Raw genomic sequence first — 21,746 nt, forward strand, 5'->3', positions numbered from 1 at the left:
ATATTAAAACAGGAGTTTTATATTGATATCTCCAATCTAAGACTGAGACAGCACAGCTGTATATATATACTCGCCAGTAAATTAGAAGCCAAGGGTTGGAACACTACCCAGGGCCTCACTCTTGGCTTCAGAGGCAGGTAAAACACTCAGGCCCACACAACCACATCTCACTATTACAACCCCACAGCAGCATTGATTTTGGTCCTGATTTACAGCATCATTTGTTCTTGATAAGAGCCACTTGCCAGCACTACTCAGAAAAAAGTAAAAATACAATCTAGGAGTGGAAATTAGAAACAAGAGAGGATAAGAGGCTAAGAACTGCTAAAAAACAATAGGTCAGGATTTCTGTACTTGCAGGACAACATGTTCCAGGTACAAGCAAGTTTATTTGCTCAGCATTTATTATTGTCTTTCCAATAGCAAATGAGGATAAAGAGCATTCTGATGACTTAGTCAAAAAGTTACTTAATTTCACTGTCACTTCTTTGCCTGTAGTATATTTCAGTATTTATTTTTAAAATCACTCTGCAGTGTTTACATTACTAATTCTAACAGCTTCTGTAGAGTATTTCTAATGTTTTTGTGTGTAAACAGCCTTTTAAGCCATGCTCAAGGCTTATTTCAGACTTTAACAATCCTTCAGAGCTATTGCAGCTAATCATATAAACACACATTAAGCCAAATTTAACTCATCTACTGAGTAGTGAAATGGTGGCTTAACACTTGCACCTTCCAGCTTTCAAGGTTAAATATCTCAGTGCTTTATTTCAGACCATCTGAAGTGATCACAACAGTCTAGGCATTTACTAAAATTAACTTCTCCATCAGAAGTAGGCAGAGCAGAAAACATATACAATGTTAAATAGAAGTTATTATTTCTACAGCTACATACTTTGGAGAGCTAAGGATACAAAAATAAAATTCAGGCCCTAACTAGAAGCTGATTCAGTGCATGCAGCATAAAGCCTGTATTCAAACCAGAGGATTTCTTCATTTTTTAGAGCCAAATTACAATTTTTTGCAGCACAGGGTTAACAGCAAAAGTGCTGACACAACACTAAGTGTATAGTGGCGCCTGCAAGCAGCGCTATAATTAATCTAAGTGTACTGTCATTACACTAAACACTGCTTCTGCAGCATCATTCCAAATCATGAGGCTCTTTCTCTGTTTCTCAGATAACATGCAGTTTATTTCCAATCATGTACGTTTCCAGTCGTGGCATGATTTGCTAAAGTAACATTAGGTCTTGAAGCAATATCTTAATCAAATCAGAATCTTCTGTAAAACAAATCTTTGGCTCTTGGAGAATTAGTAACATCTAATGCCTTAGGATAGAGATGTGAAACTGTGAGCTGAAAAATGCACTGCTGGAGACCATACTCAGCCTCCTTGCTTCCAGCCATTTACAAGTACATCTATCTAGCCTCCTACCTACACACCTCCACTTTATATGGTCATAAACCACCAATGCAATATCTAAATTATACCCTGAAAACTGCAGGTTTGAAATGGGTTGTATGGAAATTCACCTCATGTGGTTTATTCATTTCTGCAAGAATACAAAGCTCTGATTCCTTTTGGATGGAACTCATTTAAACAAAGCCCAACAGCAAACACCCATAAATTAAAGCATTATTGGTATTTATGAAAAGACACATGTAAACTGAGTGGATTTTGTGTAAAAGGCTTCAAAACAGGAAAGAAGTGGAATCTGGCATATAAAACACTAATTGCATTCACAAAGTTATTACGTACTTTGTGAATTAATACTTTGAAATACGCATTACAGAGGAAGAAATAAAAATGCATCCTGTCTGGAAACCTGTTTATTCACATGCATTTCAGATTTCTCTCCTAATGCCTCCCACATCCACTGAAGTTATAATGTCTTAATAAACTAAGAAAATATGGGAGCAGAAGGAATTTAAGAATTTCACAATATCTGTCTGAAGCTAGTAATTTATAATGGATATAAATTTATCCAGAATATACTCACTTCACTTCAACAAAAGCTATATTTGAAGCAATTGTCTGCTTCAGTGAGCAAGCTGCTATGATTATGTTTACCAAATTAAAATATATATACCAGAATTATTTATTCTTTAATTTTCATATGCAGGTCACTGATTAAAGACCAAGAATTCTACAGCAGGATTTCTATAGTTATGCTTTACCGTATGATTGGTATGATAAATTCATGCACATCACTTTGGAGAACTCTTAAACTCTTCAGTGTAGAACTGTGTGAATTTATTTACAGAAACTAATAAACACACAGTAAAAGTCAGTGGCCAGATGAGAAGCCATGAAACTGGGCCAGCACTGGCCACTGAGTTGTCCTGCACCTTCACCCTTTCAGAGTTGCAACAGTGAGAATTAGATAAAACATCTTCAGAAGCACCTGTGTTTAAAAGACACAAATACCACCAAGCTATCATTCACGCTAAAGGTTGATGTGCTGCAAAGTCAAGTCATATTTTTCCACCAATAAATGTATTTCATCCACTAAACAAAGAGGACTGCAGTACACATTCCTACACACACATACATACTCAGAGAAGCCACAAAATATGCCTGATAACTATTCTACATTTCAAGAGTGAATAATGATTACAGGCACATGGTCTTAGACCATAGTGTGTCAAAACCTAGAGCAAAGTAATATTAACAAAATAATCATACTTATTATTTTATATCTAAAGATGGCAGTCCAGAAACATTTTAATTTAGCAGCAATTTTGCTCCACTCCTTGTGTTGGCAGTGGCATTCATGCAACTGCACAGGCAGATAGACCAGGAAATTAATCTGGCTGCAAAGCAATTTCCCTCCCTCCCATTCCCACCCCCACAAAAGAGAATGAGCAGGACCATTCAGCTGATCTGATTCACAACATGACATCCTAAAGCCAGCAGCAGCACAAGGCAGACAGAACAAATGCATGGCTGGGGTAACACTGGAAGGCAGGACAGCATTTGTCATGTATGTGTCAGATGTAAAGTCAATGAACAAACACACCTACAATTGACAGTGTCCAGGCTGTGATATTTTAAAGACAATTACATGAATACCCAAGGGTCATTACTCCCTTTGTCTTTTCAAGCTTTCCAACTCTCACCTTTGAAAATCCAAACTACCTCTGGCTCAGACAACCAGACCTGAAACATATCACTGTAACAGCTACCAGCATGAACATGTCCTCTGTGCCAGGCAACAGCAGCACATCAGGCTATTGCCATTGAACTGGAATGGCCAAACTATGCTACAGCCTGAAGACACACCTGTAGTTAGGGAAAATTAAATTTAACATCAACAACACAGACACAGAATCCACCAATTTGCTTGGCAGGGTGATTCTTTGAAGTACAGAGACCACCAGAAAGCTGCTGAGAAAGAACATCCTAGGTCAATGTCCTAAAACATTCAGAAAGAAGAGGCCAAGGGTGTACTGTCCCCCGTTGACTGAAGAAAGGCATCAGCAGCAACAGACAAGGTGGTTAAATTGTGTGCCAGGTGATAGTCCATCACTAGCCACACCTGGTTAACCCTCCACATCACCAGGTCACACGTGTGCCTGAGAGCAGAGGTGAGCACAGCAGATCTTGGGAGCCAAAGACAGCTCCTCAGCTCATGCCTCCACGTTTACTTAATATGGTTCCCATTTTTAACATTCTTTCCTAGGCAGCATGAAAGATCTGCTAAAACCAAAAGCACCCAGCGACAATGGAAGTGCTTGGGATGGAAAGCACCCCACCATGGTGGGGAAGCCACGGTCACCCAGGTTCTGCTGCCCCTCAAAGGCATTGTGTTCACTCCCACAGCACAACGGCAGCTCACATCTGTCTGCCAGGATGAGAAGTAGGAATCCTGGTTATTCTGTCCCATTTTTACCAGTTAGAAAACACAAACACTTCCAACCAAAGACCCAACCACCCTCCCCGGGTGATTCCCGGGCCACAAAGCTACAGGATCAGACTTACTTCTGGCGCTGCGACTGCTGCATTTTTGGTTGTGTTGTAGCTCATCTTCAGGCAGGTGCATAGAGACTGGTTCCTCCAGGATACCCTCTTGCTGGCAAGAGCAGCAGCCTCTGTCCTCTCAGGGTGCTGAGAGCCCCAAAGTCATGCTTCCTCTGCCACCAGGTTATTACAGTAAAGCCAGAAAGTGCTATTATGGCAGCAACGCTTTCTGAGGGTTTTGCTGCCTTCAAGGAGACAAGATGGGCTCAGATACCTCACATCAGAAGAGGGCTGTAGGCACCAGATCATTAGTGGGCAGATACAACCCTGAGTCAGAGCCGTATGCCAGCCCTAAAAGGCAGGAGCTCAGACATCATCGTGTATCCTGCATTTGCTAGTGGCTAAATCCAGTGATTAGTCAGCACGGAGAGCTGCTGAATCACTCTTCAAAGGCACCTATCTCCCTGCTGACATCAGCGAGGCAGCCACTGACAGCCTGGGCTGCTCTGCTGCCCACAGGACCTGGCACTCAGCTGCACAAGGCCTGAGCTATGGCTCAGAAATCTGATCCCTGACCTGCCACAGTACACTTGCTAATACAGTAATAATATTCACATGCATAGCAAAAAGATGCATGTAATGTTGTATTAGTTGTTCGTATAATTTTTCTGATAATATAATTTGAGATGTAATGCAGTATTTACATTTGGTCTTAACAATTATTAATATATTTCAAAGTCTTTTAAAGTTGTTTTTTTTTTAAATTCAGATTCTATCTCTCATTATTAATTGTTTGGGCATTAATTATTTTAGATTAAATGAATGTAGGCATTGATATTCATAGAAGACAAATTACATACTAAGCAGATGAGACAATTAGCATGAATTACTTCAGTCAGCTTGAAGTCCCCAAAATCTCTTTTTTGATTAAATAAAAAAATTCACAAGATTAATATCATAATTTATTACAGTGATCCTTTAACATTTTACTGACCATGGCAGATTTCACCTGGTTAAATCTGAATTCTGTCAACCCTCATAGTAACAAAACCCAGTCTTAGAGATAAGGTGCTCTCCACAGGGGCCAAACAAAAGCTAATCAATATTTTCTAGCTAAAGGACAATCTCTGAGTCAAGATCTGTGCAAGGAAAATCTTTAGCCAATTCTTAGAGGAAACCAACTACTTAGAAATACATAATAAGCAATTAAACTTATTGCTTCAGAATTTAACAGGAGTTCTAAAGAGTGGCAATTATTTTCCCATGCTAGTGGATGAAAATAAGTGTAAACAGCACTTAAAAATGACGCATGAGACAGAAAATATTCGTGACATAAATCTGAAAAACAAATACAGTAAAACTCCTGTTCCTCAGTGATAAAACTGAACAAAAGGCATGTTGGTGTACAGGGGCTTTGTTCATGACAGAATTTTGGTATTGTTCTAACATCTACATTGACAGAAAATGGCTGTTAAGCCCTGTGTAAAGAGTATATTTAAATTTTTTCTTCTTTTCTGTTTCTTTTTTTATATCTGAAATCAATTAAACAATAATTAAGAATTGATTTTTGAATGCTTAATCCTGTACATTTGTGCAGGGTTGTTTATTTTTTTTTTTTTAAGTAGGGTTTTGTTCCTTCTGGGGAGACTTAAATATCATTGAACAAAATCCTCAGGACTTTTCTTACCAAACAGTGGGATTTATAACAGAGAGGCAAATCCTCCTCTCATTTTTTTAGAGGAGTGCTCCTGTCAAAGTCAACGACACTGCAGCATCCTTGAAAAGCAACAGAGCTCACACTGTATCACCCACTGGAGTCAACAGGAGTGCCAGGAGGATGATAAACAGAGCTATGCTTCAGAAGCACTTTAACACCTAAACAGAGACAAATTAGAAACACTTAGGGGAGGTGTGTACAGGAGAGGTTAATACAATTCCATGGAATGTCGCAGTTCGGTTCACATCTCCAATCTGTCCACTCATGGTGTGGCAAAAAGTCAATATATGTATTTCAAGAACCATCAGTAACCTCCCCACTAAATCCTGATTGTACTACGGCCATGGGAGGCTTCCAAAAGATGCAAGTTACATCAAACAGACACATCTAATATGTCTGTGCTTGAAGACTGTGAGAAGGGCCCCATCTGACCACGAGAGGGAGAATTGAATCATACACATTGTTTATTCACAGATATTTCCATCTCAGACCAAGTTCACAAGGAGGGCAGTTCATAACTCCAGTATATTCAGGGGACTCCAGGCACAGCACTGTGATCCCTGCTTGGATGTGCTTGAGGGAAGTGGGAAGAAAACCAAACCCCAGAACCTCCCTTTCATCAAGAGATGTTGAAGCACAGTTAGGAATGCTGGGGTCAACAGGGAAACACCATTTGAACACATACAGGGTATGAGCTCTCCTAAGGATCTTGGGAAAGATTCAGGAGAGCTGTCACAGATTTTTTTCAGATGCAGCCATGCTTTGTGGTTTCCACCTCAAAACAGGATACTGGTGTCTCTCTCCTAGCTATTTCTGAAGTGCCACTGATGCTCCAAAGTCTGTAGGGGTGGCTGGCTAATTTTGATATAGGCTAAACCCAGTGTCTACTGGGTTTAGCCCGTACCACTTCTGCTTGTTTGGATTTTGCCAGTCCTGTTCCTCATATGAAAGACAGGAACAATTATGACCCCAGTCCCCCAAAAACTTCAGAGATCCTGATGACAGTATTTTCAACAAAGAATGTGGACACTGAAACCTGATCTTTTCCTCAAGTCTGCAGACCCAGAGTTTGCTGATAACCTCTTTTCAGGCCCACTGCAAAGTTCATCTATTTTCTGGCTGCTGGAGAAGTCACAAATTGAGGAATGTATTAGGCTGTTGTGAGAGGTTTATGTTTGCTACGTTTATTGCTGCTGATAGCAATAACTAAGAACAGTCCCCACTGTACAGGACTTTGCAGATCTGCAATAAGTTCTTGTGTTCTGGTCGAGTTTCAGTGCTTGGAGAAGTGCAGAGTAATGGATGTAAATAAATAAATTGCAACATGTGGATTTTTTCGCCCAGCTTCAAAACACACTCCTATTCTTCATTTTTCAGGATCAACCATTCCTCACACTCACTCCTGAGGATTTGCTTTATTTACAGAAGAACTCATAACGGTATGAAAAATTCTATCTCAAAGCTGTCTGGGGTTATTTGTGACTGGAATAATCACAGACCAGTTATGAGAAATTTGAGGCAGTATTAAGTACAGAGCATGTTTTGTTTGTTGGCCAGGATGTCTGGACCTTTTACTGTACTTGAATATATTATGTAAATCTCCAGCCAGCAAAAGGAGATGGGAAGAAAGCTCTGTTCAAGCAAAGCGTGTCACAGCAGATGTGACTGGGTCCCAACCCTTACATGTGAGCAGACAGATCTGGAAACCCCATCCCAAGCCAACAGCAGTTTTTAACCTACTGATGTTTAATGAACATCTACTTATCTTCAAAACAAAAACACATTATGTACATTCTCCTGCTTTGGAGGCATATAGCTAATTTTTCTCCACTGGATTTTTTTTTCCTCAGAACACAGCTAAAATCTAATTCTACTCACAAAAGCCAGCCTGTGTCTGACATACAACAGCAATATGGGAACACCTGAGCCACATTTCCTATGCCACTGCAGCTGCAACAAAATTAATGAGCTGACCTATCTCAGAAGGGAGTGAAAACAAACTTTTCCTGCACAATAGCAAAAGCTTTGTTCAGAAATAGGTCTAGTTACACTATTTCATATTACAGAGTTATATATACTTAAGCATAAGAGAGACCATTTTGAAATCCAAGACACAGAAAAGCAACTGATGCTACATTACTAAGCCATGGCTGTACTGAAGCTTGGGAAACCACAGATCACCAGCTCATTTTCCAGTTGTGTGGAGAAATCAGCTGCAATTCCATCATCCTGTGTGATGCCATAAAGCTTCACCTTAAGAACACACAGATGTACTGTACACAGATGATTTGGTAACATAAATGCCCTATAGCATGCATATGTATACACAGTGCATATATGGATATTATCATAGCACACAAGCAATCCCAGCAGCTAGTGTGCGCACACATTTACTGATATATGAGATCTCTAAAGCCCAAGAACCCTCCCTAGCACACACTCAGGGCCTGTTTATGGACAGTGTGTCCCAGATAAAGGGGCAGGGAATGGCATGGGGGCTGGCACATGCCTGCCCATGTCCCTGGAGCAGGGCATGCAGGACAGGGCTGGAGGGCACTACCACCAATCCACCTCCCTGACCAAAGGGTTTCCCCACAGGCAGAAGGGTCCTGCCCCAGGAACTGCCAGCACTGACACTGCAGAATCAGTTTATTATTTAGGTGGGTACTTTCTGGAAGCTCAAGAATCTGCAAAGAAGTTTTAATGAGTTTTGCAAGTCCTGCTGGAAGCAGAGGCTCTCAGTGGACCAGTAAAGCTGGCCGGTGATAGTAGAAAATACCAATGCCAGCACTTCTGATAAGCAGGTTAGCCTGCAATGCTTCAGCTGCTATCCTTGGTGTCACTAACTGCTTCATCCTGAGTGTAATTGACTCCAGGGGAAAACAAAAGAGGGGATTTTGTTTTGTTTTGACAAATCCACTGCAAGGCACCACACTAAGGTGCCAAAGGCTACTTTGTATTTACAATGCTGATGATAGGCACAACTCAGAAGTTTCCTGACCTCAAGTACAAACACAACATGAAAGGTGATATATCAAACTGACACTATCACAGCTAGGAAAAAAAAAGAAAAGAAAAACACCTCAGATTTATACCAGGCTTGCCTGCCTAGCATAAATACTAACATCAAGCTTGCAGGCTTTGTTATATCACTGCTTAAAAGTGTGTGATACAGCGCAAGGGCAAAACAGCAAAAAACCAAATGGAAAGTGTTTCCAAACATAAACTTAGAGGAAGAAGAGGAAGAAATTTGCTGAACTCAGAAAGGAACTTCAAGTTCACAGAAGTAACAGTGCATTCAGGCCTCCAGTACCTTCCCTCTGTCTTCATGCCTCATCTCACCTCCAACCTCCAGGCTGTGGCATCCCTGTTTATTGCTCCCACACTTTTTTTCCCATACCCTTGTGCATGGGTGAGTCCTAGCCCTGCAACAAAGGGTTTCAAGCCCTTAAATCACACATCTCCCAGAAAGTCTCTACCTCAGGCTTCTTTACACTGAGGCATTAATAAAAACACAACTAAAAAGACCAAAACAAAACAGGCTTCCACCCCTAAAAAAAAAAGTTCTTGTTGGTTATCTGGAATCAATGGAGTGATCCCACACTCAGACTGGCACTCACTCCCTCTACATTTGGGGCAGTTTAATTTTTAAGGAAGAGCACTCATGGATTCTGGGCTGTCTCTCAATCAGGTCCAACAGCACAGGCCAGAAGATGCTCACTGTGCTCTAGGACATTCCAGTACAACTGAGGCAAAAGGGAACTCTGTCAATAATAAAAAAAGTAGGGACAGATAAAATAGCACTACACAGCATCTAAATGAAAGTACTAATGAACAGAAAAATTTGCAGTTGTAATTGTATTTAATGTCTAAATGACCCATTTGGAGAGAGACATTAAAATAAGTCACTCACTTTATAAAATATTAAAGAAAAGCACTGATCATAAGTGTGAACATAGTAAAAGCAGATATGTATAAAATAAAAATTTTTAGTGCTTTATATAACCTTTCATAGAGACTAGACTAATTGTGGATATTTTGAAAATAATAATGTTAATAACACAGAGATAGCATTGCATTTCCTCCAAAGAACATACATTTGAATGACAATATTTATAATATGAGCTCTGTATTGTAATTTAATTTAACCATGAAACCAATTTCTGCCTTCAACATTTTATGTTTTACAGTATGAAACAGAACATTATTTGCTGTAATGTAGTTTATTTAACCTTAACCTGATGTGGTGCAACAGTGAATACAGATACACTCAAAATGTTAATAATATGACACACTGAGCTGATTAAAATTTCAATTGTGTTTCCTCCATCTCCTTTGGAAAGTTAATGAATTAATGAATCTTTAAAGGACAGTCAGGGAGGCCTTAAAAAGAAGATGCCTTTTTGAGTAAGGAGAGAAAGTGGCAGATTACAACTTAATGGCTTCAGAATAATGGTAATTTCCCTATTTTCTTCACTTGCCTTAGCTCAGCTAATGGCTTCATTAGTGTCCACACTCTCAAACGAATAATAGAGGACCATGTCACATCCATCTTAGTCACATCACAATAAAACCGTTAAATACAATTCAGCTACCTGCCTTCTGCCAGTCTGGGCTGCAAGGCAGAATTAGCAGCACAATCAATACGGAATCCTGTTATTAGATTTTTTTTTCCTTTAAAAAAGAAGTATATCATCAGGTATAATCATGCAGTGCTATTTAACTGCAGTGCACATTTTATGCTGATTAGATAACTAGAATTACTCAAAATGGACATAAAATGAAGCGGAAAAAAATCTGCTTACTTTACACCTATACATCAAAAAAACTCACCGAAATTCTGGCTCTGTATTTGATAAAACTGATGGGTTACCTCAAAGTCACCACAGATATATCAAATTTTTCATGACATCCCTTCTACCAAATCATTTCACAAACCAAGCTAATTAAGCTGCTAAAAACCTTCTTGGATTTTGCTACCTCTATCTTGGGAGAAGAGACTCCATTCAACCAATTAAAACTTTTTTGGAAAAAATTCAGTGTAACTGAATATAGCTCCATCAAAAGATATCAAGCCTGATGCAACAAGTTCACAAACTGTTCTTAGCACTGTAAAAACAAACGGGAATTGTGATTTTTTTTTTAAATATCTTAAAAGTTTTTAATTTTCCAAGTAGTTGAATTTAAGTTATTTTGTGATCATTAGTTTTAAACTGGATTTAAGCAGCACTGTGCTTTTTTTAAACTCATTATATGGTTTGGCTACTCTGTGCAACATGAAATCTCTGCTCAAGCGTATTTTTCTCATTAGATACATATTTTGCACAACAAATAATATGCAGGCTTTTTAACAACAGCGGTTGAAACATGCACACTTGGCAAATTCTAACACACGAGTACTATTATTCTCTACTTTTTATCTGTGGAACCCAAAGGAGCAAGCTCCAACTTCTACCTTGCTGAACTGCAGCTGGCAGCAACACATAAGTAACAGGAGGAGGAAAATGGTCCGTTTAATATATCAGGAAAATCTCAAATGCTTCAGGCAAGATTCTGTTCTCAGATCCACACCACAGATCCTGACTCCAGCGCTCTGCCCCTTCTTGACCCGAGTATCTAACGCTACCAAAAACTGCTGCGGACATGTAGAGGCAGAGCTTTATTGGATCATACCAATCTAAGGCAGGATTTTGCACAAAAGGATTCCTGGACTGATTCCCCAGTTCTCTACATAACCCTGCCATAACCACATCCAACTGACGTCCAGGAAGAAACTGCTTTGTAAATCTCAGCACACATGACGTGCCGGGTATCCGCACTTGTCAGCGGAATAAATTTTTCTGACAACATAAATCTGATCCCACTGAGAAACCTTTTTAAAAATACATTATTGACTGAAAATATTTATATGCACCACTTTTCCTGTTAGCAAAGGTAATATATTAACTGCTTTGCCATTACCGCAAGTAACTGTAGGCCTAAGAAAAAATATTTCTGTATGCACGCTATATATCCATTTCGAATTAAAACTCGATGCCAATATTATACTAAATCACAACGGAAGTCTCAGTCCTAAACAGATCTTGAGTGACACCTGCATTCTAATGTTTTTTTTACAAGCAATTTGTGAATAATGGGATTTTAATGAGAGGTACTGCTTTCAAAATATGTAGCTATGGGTAAACATGAAATATCCTCTATTTATCATTTCAGTTGTTAATCATTATGTACAAAGAATTAAGTGAATTCCAACAGACAGGTAGCAGGGGTACAGAAGACCACCTACTTCTTGTCTACCATAGGATACTAAAACCTTACGTATAAAAACCAACTCATAAAATACCCACAACCCCAAACCTCTCAGGTTCAGCCACCACTGTGATTCTCAGATCAGTTCACAGCTCACCAGGGAAGGATTCACTCCCACTGTCCAGGTGTGCCACCTTGGCCTGGGCAAATTTCCATCAGAATAAAGGAGAAAAACTCCAAAAATACATTTGCCAGTCTGACCTCAGAATTGACTTCACTACATCATGGCAGGCAGCAACTTTCCCTAATACATGTTAGGGTCCTAACTACTTCTACGACTGGGCACAGAGAACAGGGCAAAACCGCTGGGTGTCAACTCCAGATGCTGTTCTAGCATTAGCATTATAGCATTACCAAGCCCAGACACTCCAGATATCACACTTATTATCTAACATTAATGGACACCAAATTGCCTATGCTTTAAATTAAAAAAGAAAAAAATTGAACACATAATTGATGCAAAATATTCAAAATATGCAACAGTAATTTTAACATTTACCTTTACAGACGTCCTTAGGAGTTCCAAGTGAACTTTTTCCTGCTCACTGCCCCTTTAAGATTTCTGCATCACCCCCTCTTTCATTTAATTGCTCTAAGAAGAATATTTACTGCAGTTAAAAGATGCAGGAGGGAGATTACAATTTGTAGGTAAGTTAGGCAAGGAAGATACATTTACAACTTTCCTGCTTAAAGTACCACAGAAACCAGTTTTACACAGAGTAGAGGTCCCCTCAGAGTAAGCTTGGTTAGCATGCAAGTACACTATCTGCCTAAACTCTGCTTTTCTGATTAAAGTTTTGTATTTAATTAAAATTGTCTTTAATTAAAATGCAAATATTCTAGGACTTTAACAATAAATTGTTTACACTAGACTGAGAAACAGCCCTCAAAGGCTTTGGGAAAAAAATAGTTTCAATTGCAAGCTGTATATTCAAACTTCACTGCTCAGTGAAAATGGGTAAAGATCTTTTTTTCTCCTATTGGCTTAATCTTTTTTAAACAAATGGAACGATATCCCAATTTGTATCTAGAATTCACATAGAAAACAATTCCCAAAGTTATTGGCTGTTGAGTAAGTAATTAGGCCAGTTCAAAACATCTATTGTGTTTGAAACAATTCCTTTAGCCAATTTTGCTAGGAAATGATACTGACACCACAAAAGAATTGCCAGTTAAATGAACGACAGCACAGCCCCTTCCCTGAGTGATAAACACGGAGTGCGCCTGTGTGCACGCAAGGATCCATCTGCATTATCCCCTCACCAGAAACATCCTGCTCAGGGTTCAAAAATAGCCATTCTGTTTACAAAAGAGCAGGGTTTAGATACAGCAGATATATAGCCTGCTCATTTCTTTCTTTAAACAAACACAGAAAGACTCTGCACCCCAGGTTTTGATTTAGCACAAGGCAGACTGTGCTCTGCAGCATCAACAGTCCTTTTCTGGATGAAGTGTTGGGACTCACAGGTGAATTATCCTTATGACCATTTCATAACCATCCTCCACTGGGAATAAAATCGGGCCTTTGTATTTCATCTGACTTAATATCTTGAGAACTTCAATTTTTGTCCAGATAAACATCTAACTGAGCTCTTAGCACTCTAGTGCAGTAACAAAAACTACAGTTATGCATGGCTTGGAAAGAAATTTACCAAATCCCAAACCTTCCACACACACACAAAAAAAAAAAAAAAAAAAAAAAAAAAAAAAAAAAAAAAAAAAAAGTAAACAGTGCTTGGAAGGTTTTATGGTTCATTAGCAAAATAGTGCATTATGCTCATCACCATATCCCTGTTCAAACACTGAAGAGCAGTGATATAAGTTAAATGAGGTAGTAACATTTAAAGTTTGAAAAATCCACTTCCAGAAGCCAGTGGAACAAATCATACATGGGAACTTTCTAACTGGAAGTACTAGCTTGAATAATGGTATGAATATGACCTCTGTGGAAGTAACATAAAGTATCCTCATTCTTGCAGAGAAATTCTTACAAAGATCCACTTGCTATAAATTTGAATTTCCTAAATTCACTGCAGATCTGAGAAACCAAAATGAAATAAATTACCACAGTTTGACATCATCTCCTTCATCACCGTAATTCCAGATTTCAGTATAAAAGCCATTACTTAACTTGCATGCCATAATTTACACACTCTTTTACACAATAATTTTTGATCCAAGAAAAGATTAATTTTCCCTTTATAATTATCTCGTGTCAAAGTCTTTAACCTTTTCATCTGAAAAGCCAGAACTGGATTCCTTCTGGAAACATATGCCCCGAGTTCAGCTCCTCTCTTTGTGCCAAGGCAGGAAGAGACTGGACATGAGCAGAGAGCACACCAGGGCACCAACAATACCAACACCCAACTCCCAACGACAGCTGCCTTCCAAGCCCTGTGCAGGAAAACCATCTATTGTAGTGAATAAAACCCGTGTCAGCCCAACGTGAAGTTGTAAGTACAGCATGAGAACCACCTAAACCACAGCGGTGCGCAACTGCTGATTTGCATAATTTATACAAATTAATGTAGATTCAACGATTAGCATTTCAAGAGGGTTTCCTGGTGCCCAGGGAAGGCTGGTGTGAGCCTGGGCAGCCTCACCTGACACGGTGCCCGTGCCACGGGGTCTGTCCACACACAGGCACCCAAACCATGTCATTCCCACATCACATGGTCGAGGTACTTCATTCAGGTGCTTCTCCAATATTATGATAAAGATACAGCAATAGTCCATCTTACTAAAATTCAGACAACTTCACCGGATCCGTACACACTTGTCTTTTCAAAATAGCACTTCACAGTCACAGGCAGGAAGCCTGGGCTGGCTCCAGCAACTGTGGGCTCACTTCAGGGTAGGCAGCAGAATAGCCCCCAAAAACACAGGTTTCCTGAAAAAGAGGTGCTCCATCTCCACCCACATTTGGCTCCCCAGTGGACTCCTGTACCAGCAAGGCATCCTCATCATCATTCTTCATCACACACACCTGCCTGTACCTGCATCGCACATTGCCTTCACTTTGGGAATACATCTTTCTGCACCAAGGGCAAGAGGCCACTGTATACAACTACATGGTCTGTGTGGATTTGCTTTCACCTGAAATCATCCAGTAAAATGAAAAAAAAAAAATATTTTAAGTGATACAGCAATTATGTTTCCCATTCCTAAAAAACACACCATTCTTTTACAGGGCCATCAATTAGCTCTTACTTCAGGCACCTCTGCTGCCTCAGGAACAGACTGCTCATTTTTAGCCTGTTTCCAATTTACCCACTGGCAGAGGTGCGCAAGAAGTCTCTAGCAATGGAGTTGCAAACCCACGTCAGTATAAATTTCCTTTTTGAGAAGTTTCAATCTTGCTTTATCAGAGACCAGTGCCTGTGCTGAGGAAAGCCTATAATGATTTCTCTTTTTCAGGCTTATTCTAGAATTGCATCTATTTTGGGGTTTTGTTTAGATCTGTCGCAGCTTTCGTCCTGTTGATCATGTTGTTTTTCTAACCCGCCCTGAACATCTGTTGGCTCTTTCTGAGGCTGCATAATCCTGGCTTTTTCTTTCTCTTATGTATTCCACTGCTATCAGCTGGCTGTTATTCTTGGTTTTTATTTTTCAGTGTACATTTTATTTCTTTTAGTTTGGAAAAAAAAAAAATTCTTTTAAAAGCACTGATTCTTTCTGGCCTCATCTTATCCAGCACAACAAATTCATATCCGCCACAGCTTTTGTTTTGTTCAGCTGGTTTGTTCTTTTTTTGTTTCTGCTTGTTTTTCTTCTTAAAAAAAAAAATGCATCAATATAAAAAATCAGGTTGCAGCAGACCTAAAGGTGGAGTGAGAAGACGATGAAGGATCTTGTTTTCATAACGATAAAAATCAGTACTTATAAAAGATACGGGGCTGGCAGCCCTGCAGAAAACAGAGCGAACACCGTTTAACCACAAACCAGACACACACACTCTCAGCAGGACCACTGCGAGCACTGAAAGGGGAAACAACAGTCAAGCCTTGGCCTCCTCGCCGGGGCTGCCAGCGAGGGCAATAATTAGTGCCAAGCGTGGGGGTGGGTTTTTCTTGACGCTGACATTGGGAACTGTTTGGAGACTACAATTATTTAGCATAGCCTAACAAACAGTTATCAGATGGCAGCAGCTTCTGGTCACTACCAGGCTGGACTGCATTCAAGCCTAAGAGAGACATGTATCTCCTCAGCCAGCAAGTCTCCCTACCCAGTGATTACAAAACAAGTAAGATTTTGAGGTTGACAAGAGTCCCTTTTAGCAGCATTTGGATTATAAAATTGCTCTGACTCACTGCAGCGTATTGCTCCCTCTTAATTAACAGAGCTGAACTTTGTACATGTCTAGACTTCCTCCTGCAGAATGGCAGATTTTGGACTCCATGAATATCATTTGAAGTCATATTATTTACAGAGCCTTTATTCATTTCAGTCATTTGTTTCAAACATATTTTCCACAGAAAGAAAAAATGCACCAACTGCTGGGCCATTTAATCCAAACTTAACAGTTAAGATGTTTTATTCAGCATTTTAAAAAGGATTGTCTTAGGGAATTTTATGTGCTGCATTTCTAATGTTAACTTTACAGATTGTAAAGTGCCTTGGGATGCACTAGCATGAAAGGCATTAAGGTATTGCAGGATTTAAGCAAATGTGCATTGCACTAAAAAGAACCTTTTATGAAAGCACATACAGATAAAAACCACAGTAAAGCTAGTGTTTATTAAGAGATGCTCAGATTTATTTCTTAAAGCAAAACTATTTTCCTCCTCCACTGGCAAAAATGATTCTTTTCTAAATTAAAAAATTTTCTGCCAGTACTGACATAAAATTGCTGAAATTTTATACTTTATGGAGGAATGTATTTTCCCACTTAAATGTTCAGTCTTAAAAAAACTCAACTGGATTCACATAAAAAGGCATTGGTTTTTTTTTTCCTAAAAAGTAGGATTTCTGGTTTGTGGGTGGTCGGTTTTCTCCTACCAGTTATTATGAACAAATTAATTAACTATATTAATTAGCTTGCCTATTGTTACAGGATTTTATGGGTACAAAGAAGGATGAATCATACATTTTGATCCATGCTTCCTATTACTATCAAAAAGTTGCATTTCAAGTACAAGAAAAAGCTTGTACAGCTAAATCCCTTGACACGCCTGGAAATCACAGAGTAGGCTTGTACACCAATCACTTATGAGAGAGGATTTAATGTCAGTGGGTGAAGTTCAACACGGCGAGAAGGAGCAGCATTAACACAGCCAGAGCAGCCTTATCAAGGAGAGGTGGGGTACTGTATCAGGCTTTATCTCCACCCTTTAAGTGGGAGGGTGGATTTGATCTTCACCACCTCCCTCCCTGTTTTCCACCTTTGTAACACCCAAGTACTCCAGCTCTGTGGTCTCAATCCAGAGACTATTACAGCCTGTTAAAAAAGTATCACTCGATTTTAAAAGGATACAGATAAAGCCCAAAGAAAGCGTCATGGATTTCAACACATAGGACTAAACACAAGATAAAAGTTTAAGTGCAGAATATATATAATATTATTCCAAAAAAAAAAAGTAACACTGCTAGAATTCCTATCATTCTAACATCAGAAGAGAAGCAACAAACAACTTTATAATGCCAGATCCACCTTTTCATTAAAATTACATTAAACATAAAACATGGTGAAGAAAGTTAAAAAGCAGCCTATGACTTCTACCAAGGAGGGAAGGATTAGTTGTCCTTTGCATTCTAAGTTTGAAAGTTAATATGACAGTCACAATACCTACTCAGAGCCTCAGATCTTTTTTGAATGATAGGAATATTTTCTCAAAGGCTTTCAGCTACAAAATAGCCCTCAAACAGATTTGTTTCTCTAGAGCACCTGTAATTTAAAAACATTACTGACGAATAAAGCTGAAAGCATTAATTTTATTTATAAGTGAAAAATTTCAGATGACTGCCCTGAAATCCAATAATATTCTGTTTCAAGAAAAATAGTGGAGCTATGTACTCTAATTACAGAGGGTCATAAAAGTGAATTAAAGGAACAAGATACTGTTTTAGCTAATGATGCTTTTTAACTACCTTTCATGCCTTTCAAGTACTATGGCATTTTCAGTTACATATTTGCCACATTTTGTTTTCACACAACTGCTCTTACCACTCAAGTTCAAAGCAAGATCAACCCATTTAACTTCACCTATATTTGCACTGCAGGCATCGAATACCCATCTCAGCCTGTTCCTCACAGATGCATCTCCTTGTGAAGAAAATCCAGACAATGTATGTCAGCAAGGTATCCTTTGCCAAGCCACAAAGACCACATCTCAGTAACTCTGAGATGTGGAATAACTCTAAGAAATGGAAATACTAGTGTCTACATATTTTACACCTGGATTCATCCATATTTCTCCAGTGCTTTGTCCATGCATTATTGAAAAGACAGTTTTACTGAGCAACAAGCTACATAGCAGGTTGAAACCAATTGAAATCAATTGTTCTTCCTGTGATAGACTTCAGACTGGAAGAGCTGCACCTTCCAACTCTTGGCTGCTCCCATAAACTACACTTTAAGCCCTGTCAAGATCCTGTTGCAGATCTGGGTCTTCCCAGATATACAATTATCGAGGTTTCTATTTCCTATCTAACAAAGACGTCAACCAAAAAAGGCTGATGGAGACATTTCCCCTGTCACTGGGCCTGCTGACACCCTTGTCACCTGGCTGCCAATTGAAGCATGACTGCAGTTACTTTTACTCTGATGTGGTGTAACGTACAGTTGTTACTACAAATACAGCCCCTTTCTTAAACCCAGCTTTTTATAAACTTTGCACCTGTGCAAGTTCAGAAGAGCAAATCTGGGAGCTCCATGACGAGCAGCCCTGACTCCCAGACTCAATTTGAGTATCACGCTCAAATATCACTGACTGAAACTGCAGCCACATACAGCACCTTTCACCACAACCTCTCTCTTTGTCTATGTGTTTATTCTACTCTAATCACTAAAACATCACAGCACAAAGTGTTATGTTATCTCTGTATCCATCTCAATATCTATAATTACTTTCTCTTTTGTAAAAACTAGGACAGGGAGTTGTAGCCCTCAAAGATTACAGATACCCATCTTCCTAAGCCTGACTAAGCCTAAACACACAACAATTATAAGATGGTAAACAGCAGTAATTGTACACTAAATGTCTTTTTAAAGAGCCAAATGTGCACTTAAAGTTTAACTCCCACTCACTGCTGCTCTAGAACAAACAGTAAATTAGTGAATACAAAACTAAAAAAAAAAAAAAAAAAAAAGCCCTGCAGCATGTTCCTCAGGCAGGAAGTAATTCTATTTCCCCCTCTGTTTTTTTCAACCTTTGTAGACATAATGCAGGATAGTTTCAATAAAGCACTGCCTGCAGTAAAAGCATGTGATGATCTTGCAATCCAAACTAAAGTGTGATAATTACCCTGCATTAATGGAGAAGGGGACACACAGAGAAATAAACTATCCTCACCCTGCAAAGAAGTGCAGCTGTATTGTAATTTATCAACAGTCAATTTCTTACCTTATGTACTTTCAGACTGGGGGTTTTTATTTGCACCTGTATGTCTCAGTAAAGTGCAGTTAGTTTCATGACCATTACAAGCAGTTAAGGCTTCCTCTTTTCACTGGAACAGGTGGTGTGCACAGGGCAGAAAACCACTCAGCTACTTTTATCCCACGTGCATCAAAACCAGCTCTGAGCAATGACTCCAGCCCCTTTCTCAGTGACATTACAGACACCTAAGACACTGCACAAGTCTCACGATACATTTGCCTTTTCTGGATTGGTGGGAGATTGCTTTGGGAGTGTTTTGGGAAGGAGAATATTACCTAGCAAGAATGAATATAGAAGTCAGTCCCTAGAAGCACGACTGAGATGACAATGTACAAGTAGAGGAATAAGGGATTCTCCAACTTCCTTCTGGAAGTAGCCAGACCTGAGCAGAGGAAGAACCTTGTTCTGCCAGGGACACTTGGTAGGCAGAGGACACCAGTTTCCAGAGCTGTTTGCCTCACCCATGAACATGTGCAGGGAGAAGAGGAAAAAAAATTAAAATATCTTACAAAGCAATAAAATGTAGCTGTGAAATGATAAAAGCTGATTGTTCTTGCAGTGTGTTATTGCGTGACAGCTCTCCTGATAATTAAATTGAAGAGGTTGTGTGCACTAATGGCAATGCCTATGGTATACATAAAATATACTATAAATATTCCAGCATTCCCAAGAATGTCTGTGACATTTGTTGTTAAGAGGTATCATGTTTGCTTCTTCCATGTCCATTTCCATGTCTCCATTTATAATACTGAGCATTTAACCAGCAAATTCCCTCCTCTCAAGTAAAAGAAGAACATTTTCATACTGATGCCATTTTGGTTGGACATATTAAAGCTATTTGAAAGGTCTTTATGTATCTTCACAACTACAAGGCCCTAAAGGGTCTCTAGAGCCAAGTTTATACTCCAGTGTCCATTTTGCAAACACTCAGAGCGAGGCAGAGAGAGGTCACCTGCCCAAAAGGTTCCACCCAGAGCAGAGCACCCTCTAACTGGAACTCCACCTCTACCCTACACCCATTACACTGGTTGGTGCTGCTATTTAATTCCTAACATTTACTACTGTAATAATGTCAGGAGAAAAACAGGCCATGCTACTCTGTGCCATGCAAATACGACAAATGGCTGCAGAGGGATTCCACTGCAGTACAAAATCTGTAAGAACTAACTGTCCTCTCATCAAACGTCACAGGACAGGGGAGAAAGGCAGAAGATATTCTGAAAACTTCTTCTGTTTTAGGAGTAAAACTTGAGTATTTGAAGCCACCCCAAAATTCAAGGGTTAGATTATTTATTTTGTTTGAAGCATACCATCACTTTGAATATAGCAGTTAAGCAAATCAGCACCTGTCAAGTCTACTGAACTAGTCTCTATTTAACCAAAATTTACCTTTAGTTCAGTCAATTAATATAAGCCTTATCAGGTTCATGATAATTAGCACACTTACTAAGAGAAGTAACAGCAGTAGAAATGGTGTCAAAGAAGAGCTTTGTTGTAGTTGAGTCTCACCAGAGACTCCTATCTGATCTCACCTAGTGATCTACTTGCTCTTGTATTGCCAAGGAGACCCACTTTTCCTGCTCTTAAACCAGACAAATTACTGTGACAAGAAGCAGGCTTAGGGTAGCTTCCATTCACAGATCACTTTAAGTACTTTACAGGTCATGTGCTATTAAACTACTTACTTTATCAATTTCTTTTGGCTTATCCAAGGCTAAACTGTTTTAATTGGAGGAGGAGGACTTATTTTGTGTTCTGTTTTGCTTTCTTTTTTTTTTTTTTTTAATTATTCTTCCCTTCCTGTTTTCTTTTTACCATGAATAGCTGAGGGCTGTGGGACCAAAAATAATTTTTTCCAACAAGGAAAAAAAAAATCAACTTTTCTTTTCCTTTGCTTCAGATCTATTGCTGAAATACACTTTAAAAGAAACAGACTTCTGTAAGCAAGTATCACTTGGAGCAATCAATAAGGCCACTTTTTGATAACGTGTTTTAAAGGTAGTCCTTTAATGGCATTAACAGACAGGTACAATTTAGACTCTTCACACAGAAGATGCCCTCTTGCCTGCCATTCCAGAACTTTAAGAACTCTCTTGAGCTGCAGGGTCATAAGGGTATAATTTACAGTGCAAAGTAGTGTTTTAAGAAAATAGTTACTCAAAGC

The 21,746-nt window shown here is 39.2% G+C and overlaps 1 protein-coding gene across 4 annotated transcripts in view; it reads right to left on the reverse strand.

Annotated features, from left to right (window-relative positions):
* The window catches only part of AFF2 (ALF transcription elongation factor 2), a 323,604-nt gene that overhangs the window by 286,661 nt on the left and 15,197 nt on the right, over positions 1-21,746 (reverse strand). Inside the window, exon 1 of one of the 4 annotated variants that reach the window (XM_064426943.1) lies at positions 3,983-4,229. The exons of the other annotated variants lie outside the window; for them this stretch is intronic. Within the exon in view, the coding sequence (XP_064283013.1) occupies positions 3,983-4,005 (23 nt within the window). The 5' untranslated portion in view covers positions 4,006-4,229. Of the gene's footprint in view, positions 1-3,982; positions 4,230-21,746 lie in introns of those variants that run through there. 4 annotated transcript variants of the gene reach the window in all.

Source organism: Passer domesticus, chromosome 7, assembly GCF_036417665.1.
Source record: "Passer domesticus isolate bPasDom1 chromosome 7, bPasDom1.hap1, whole genome shotgun sequence".
In the NCBI taxonomy this organism is placed as follows: Eukaryota; Metazoa; Chordata; class Aves; order Passeriformes; family Passeridae; genus Passer; species Passer domesticus.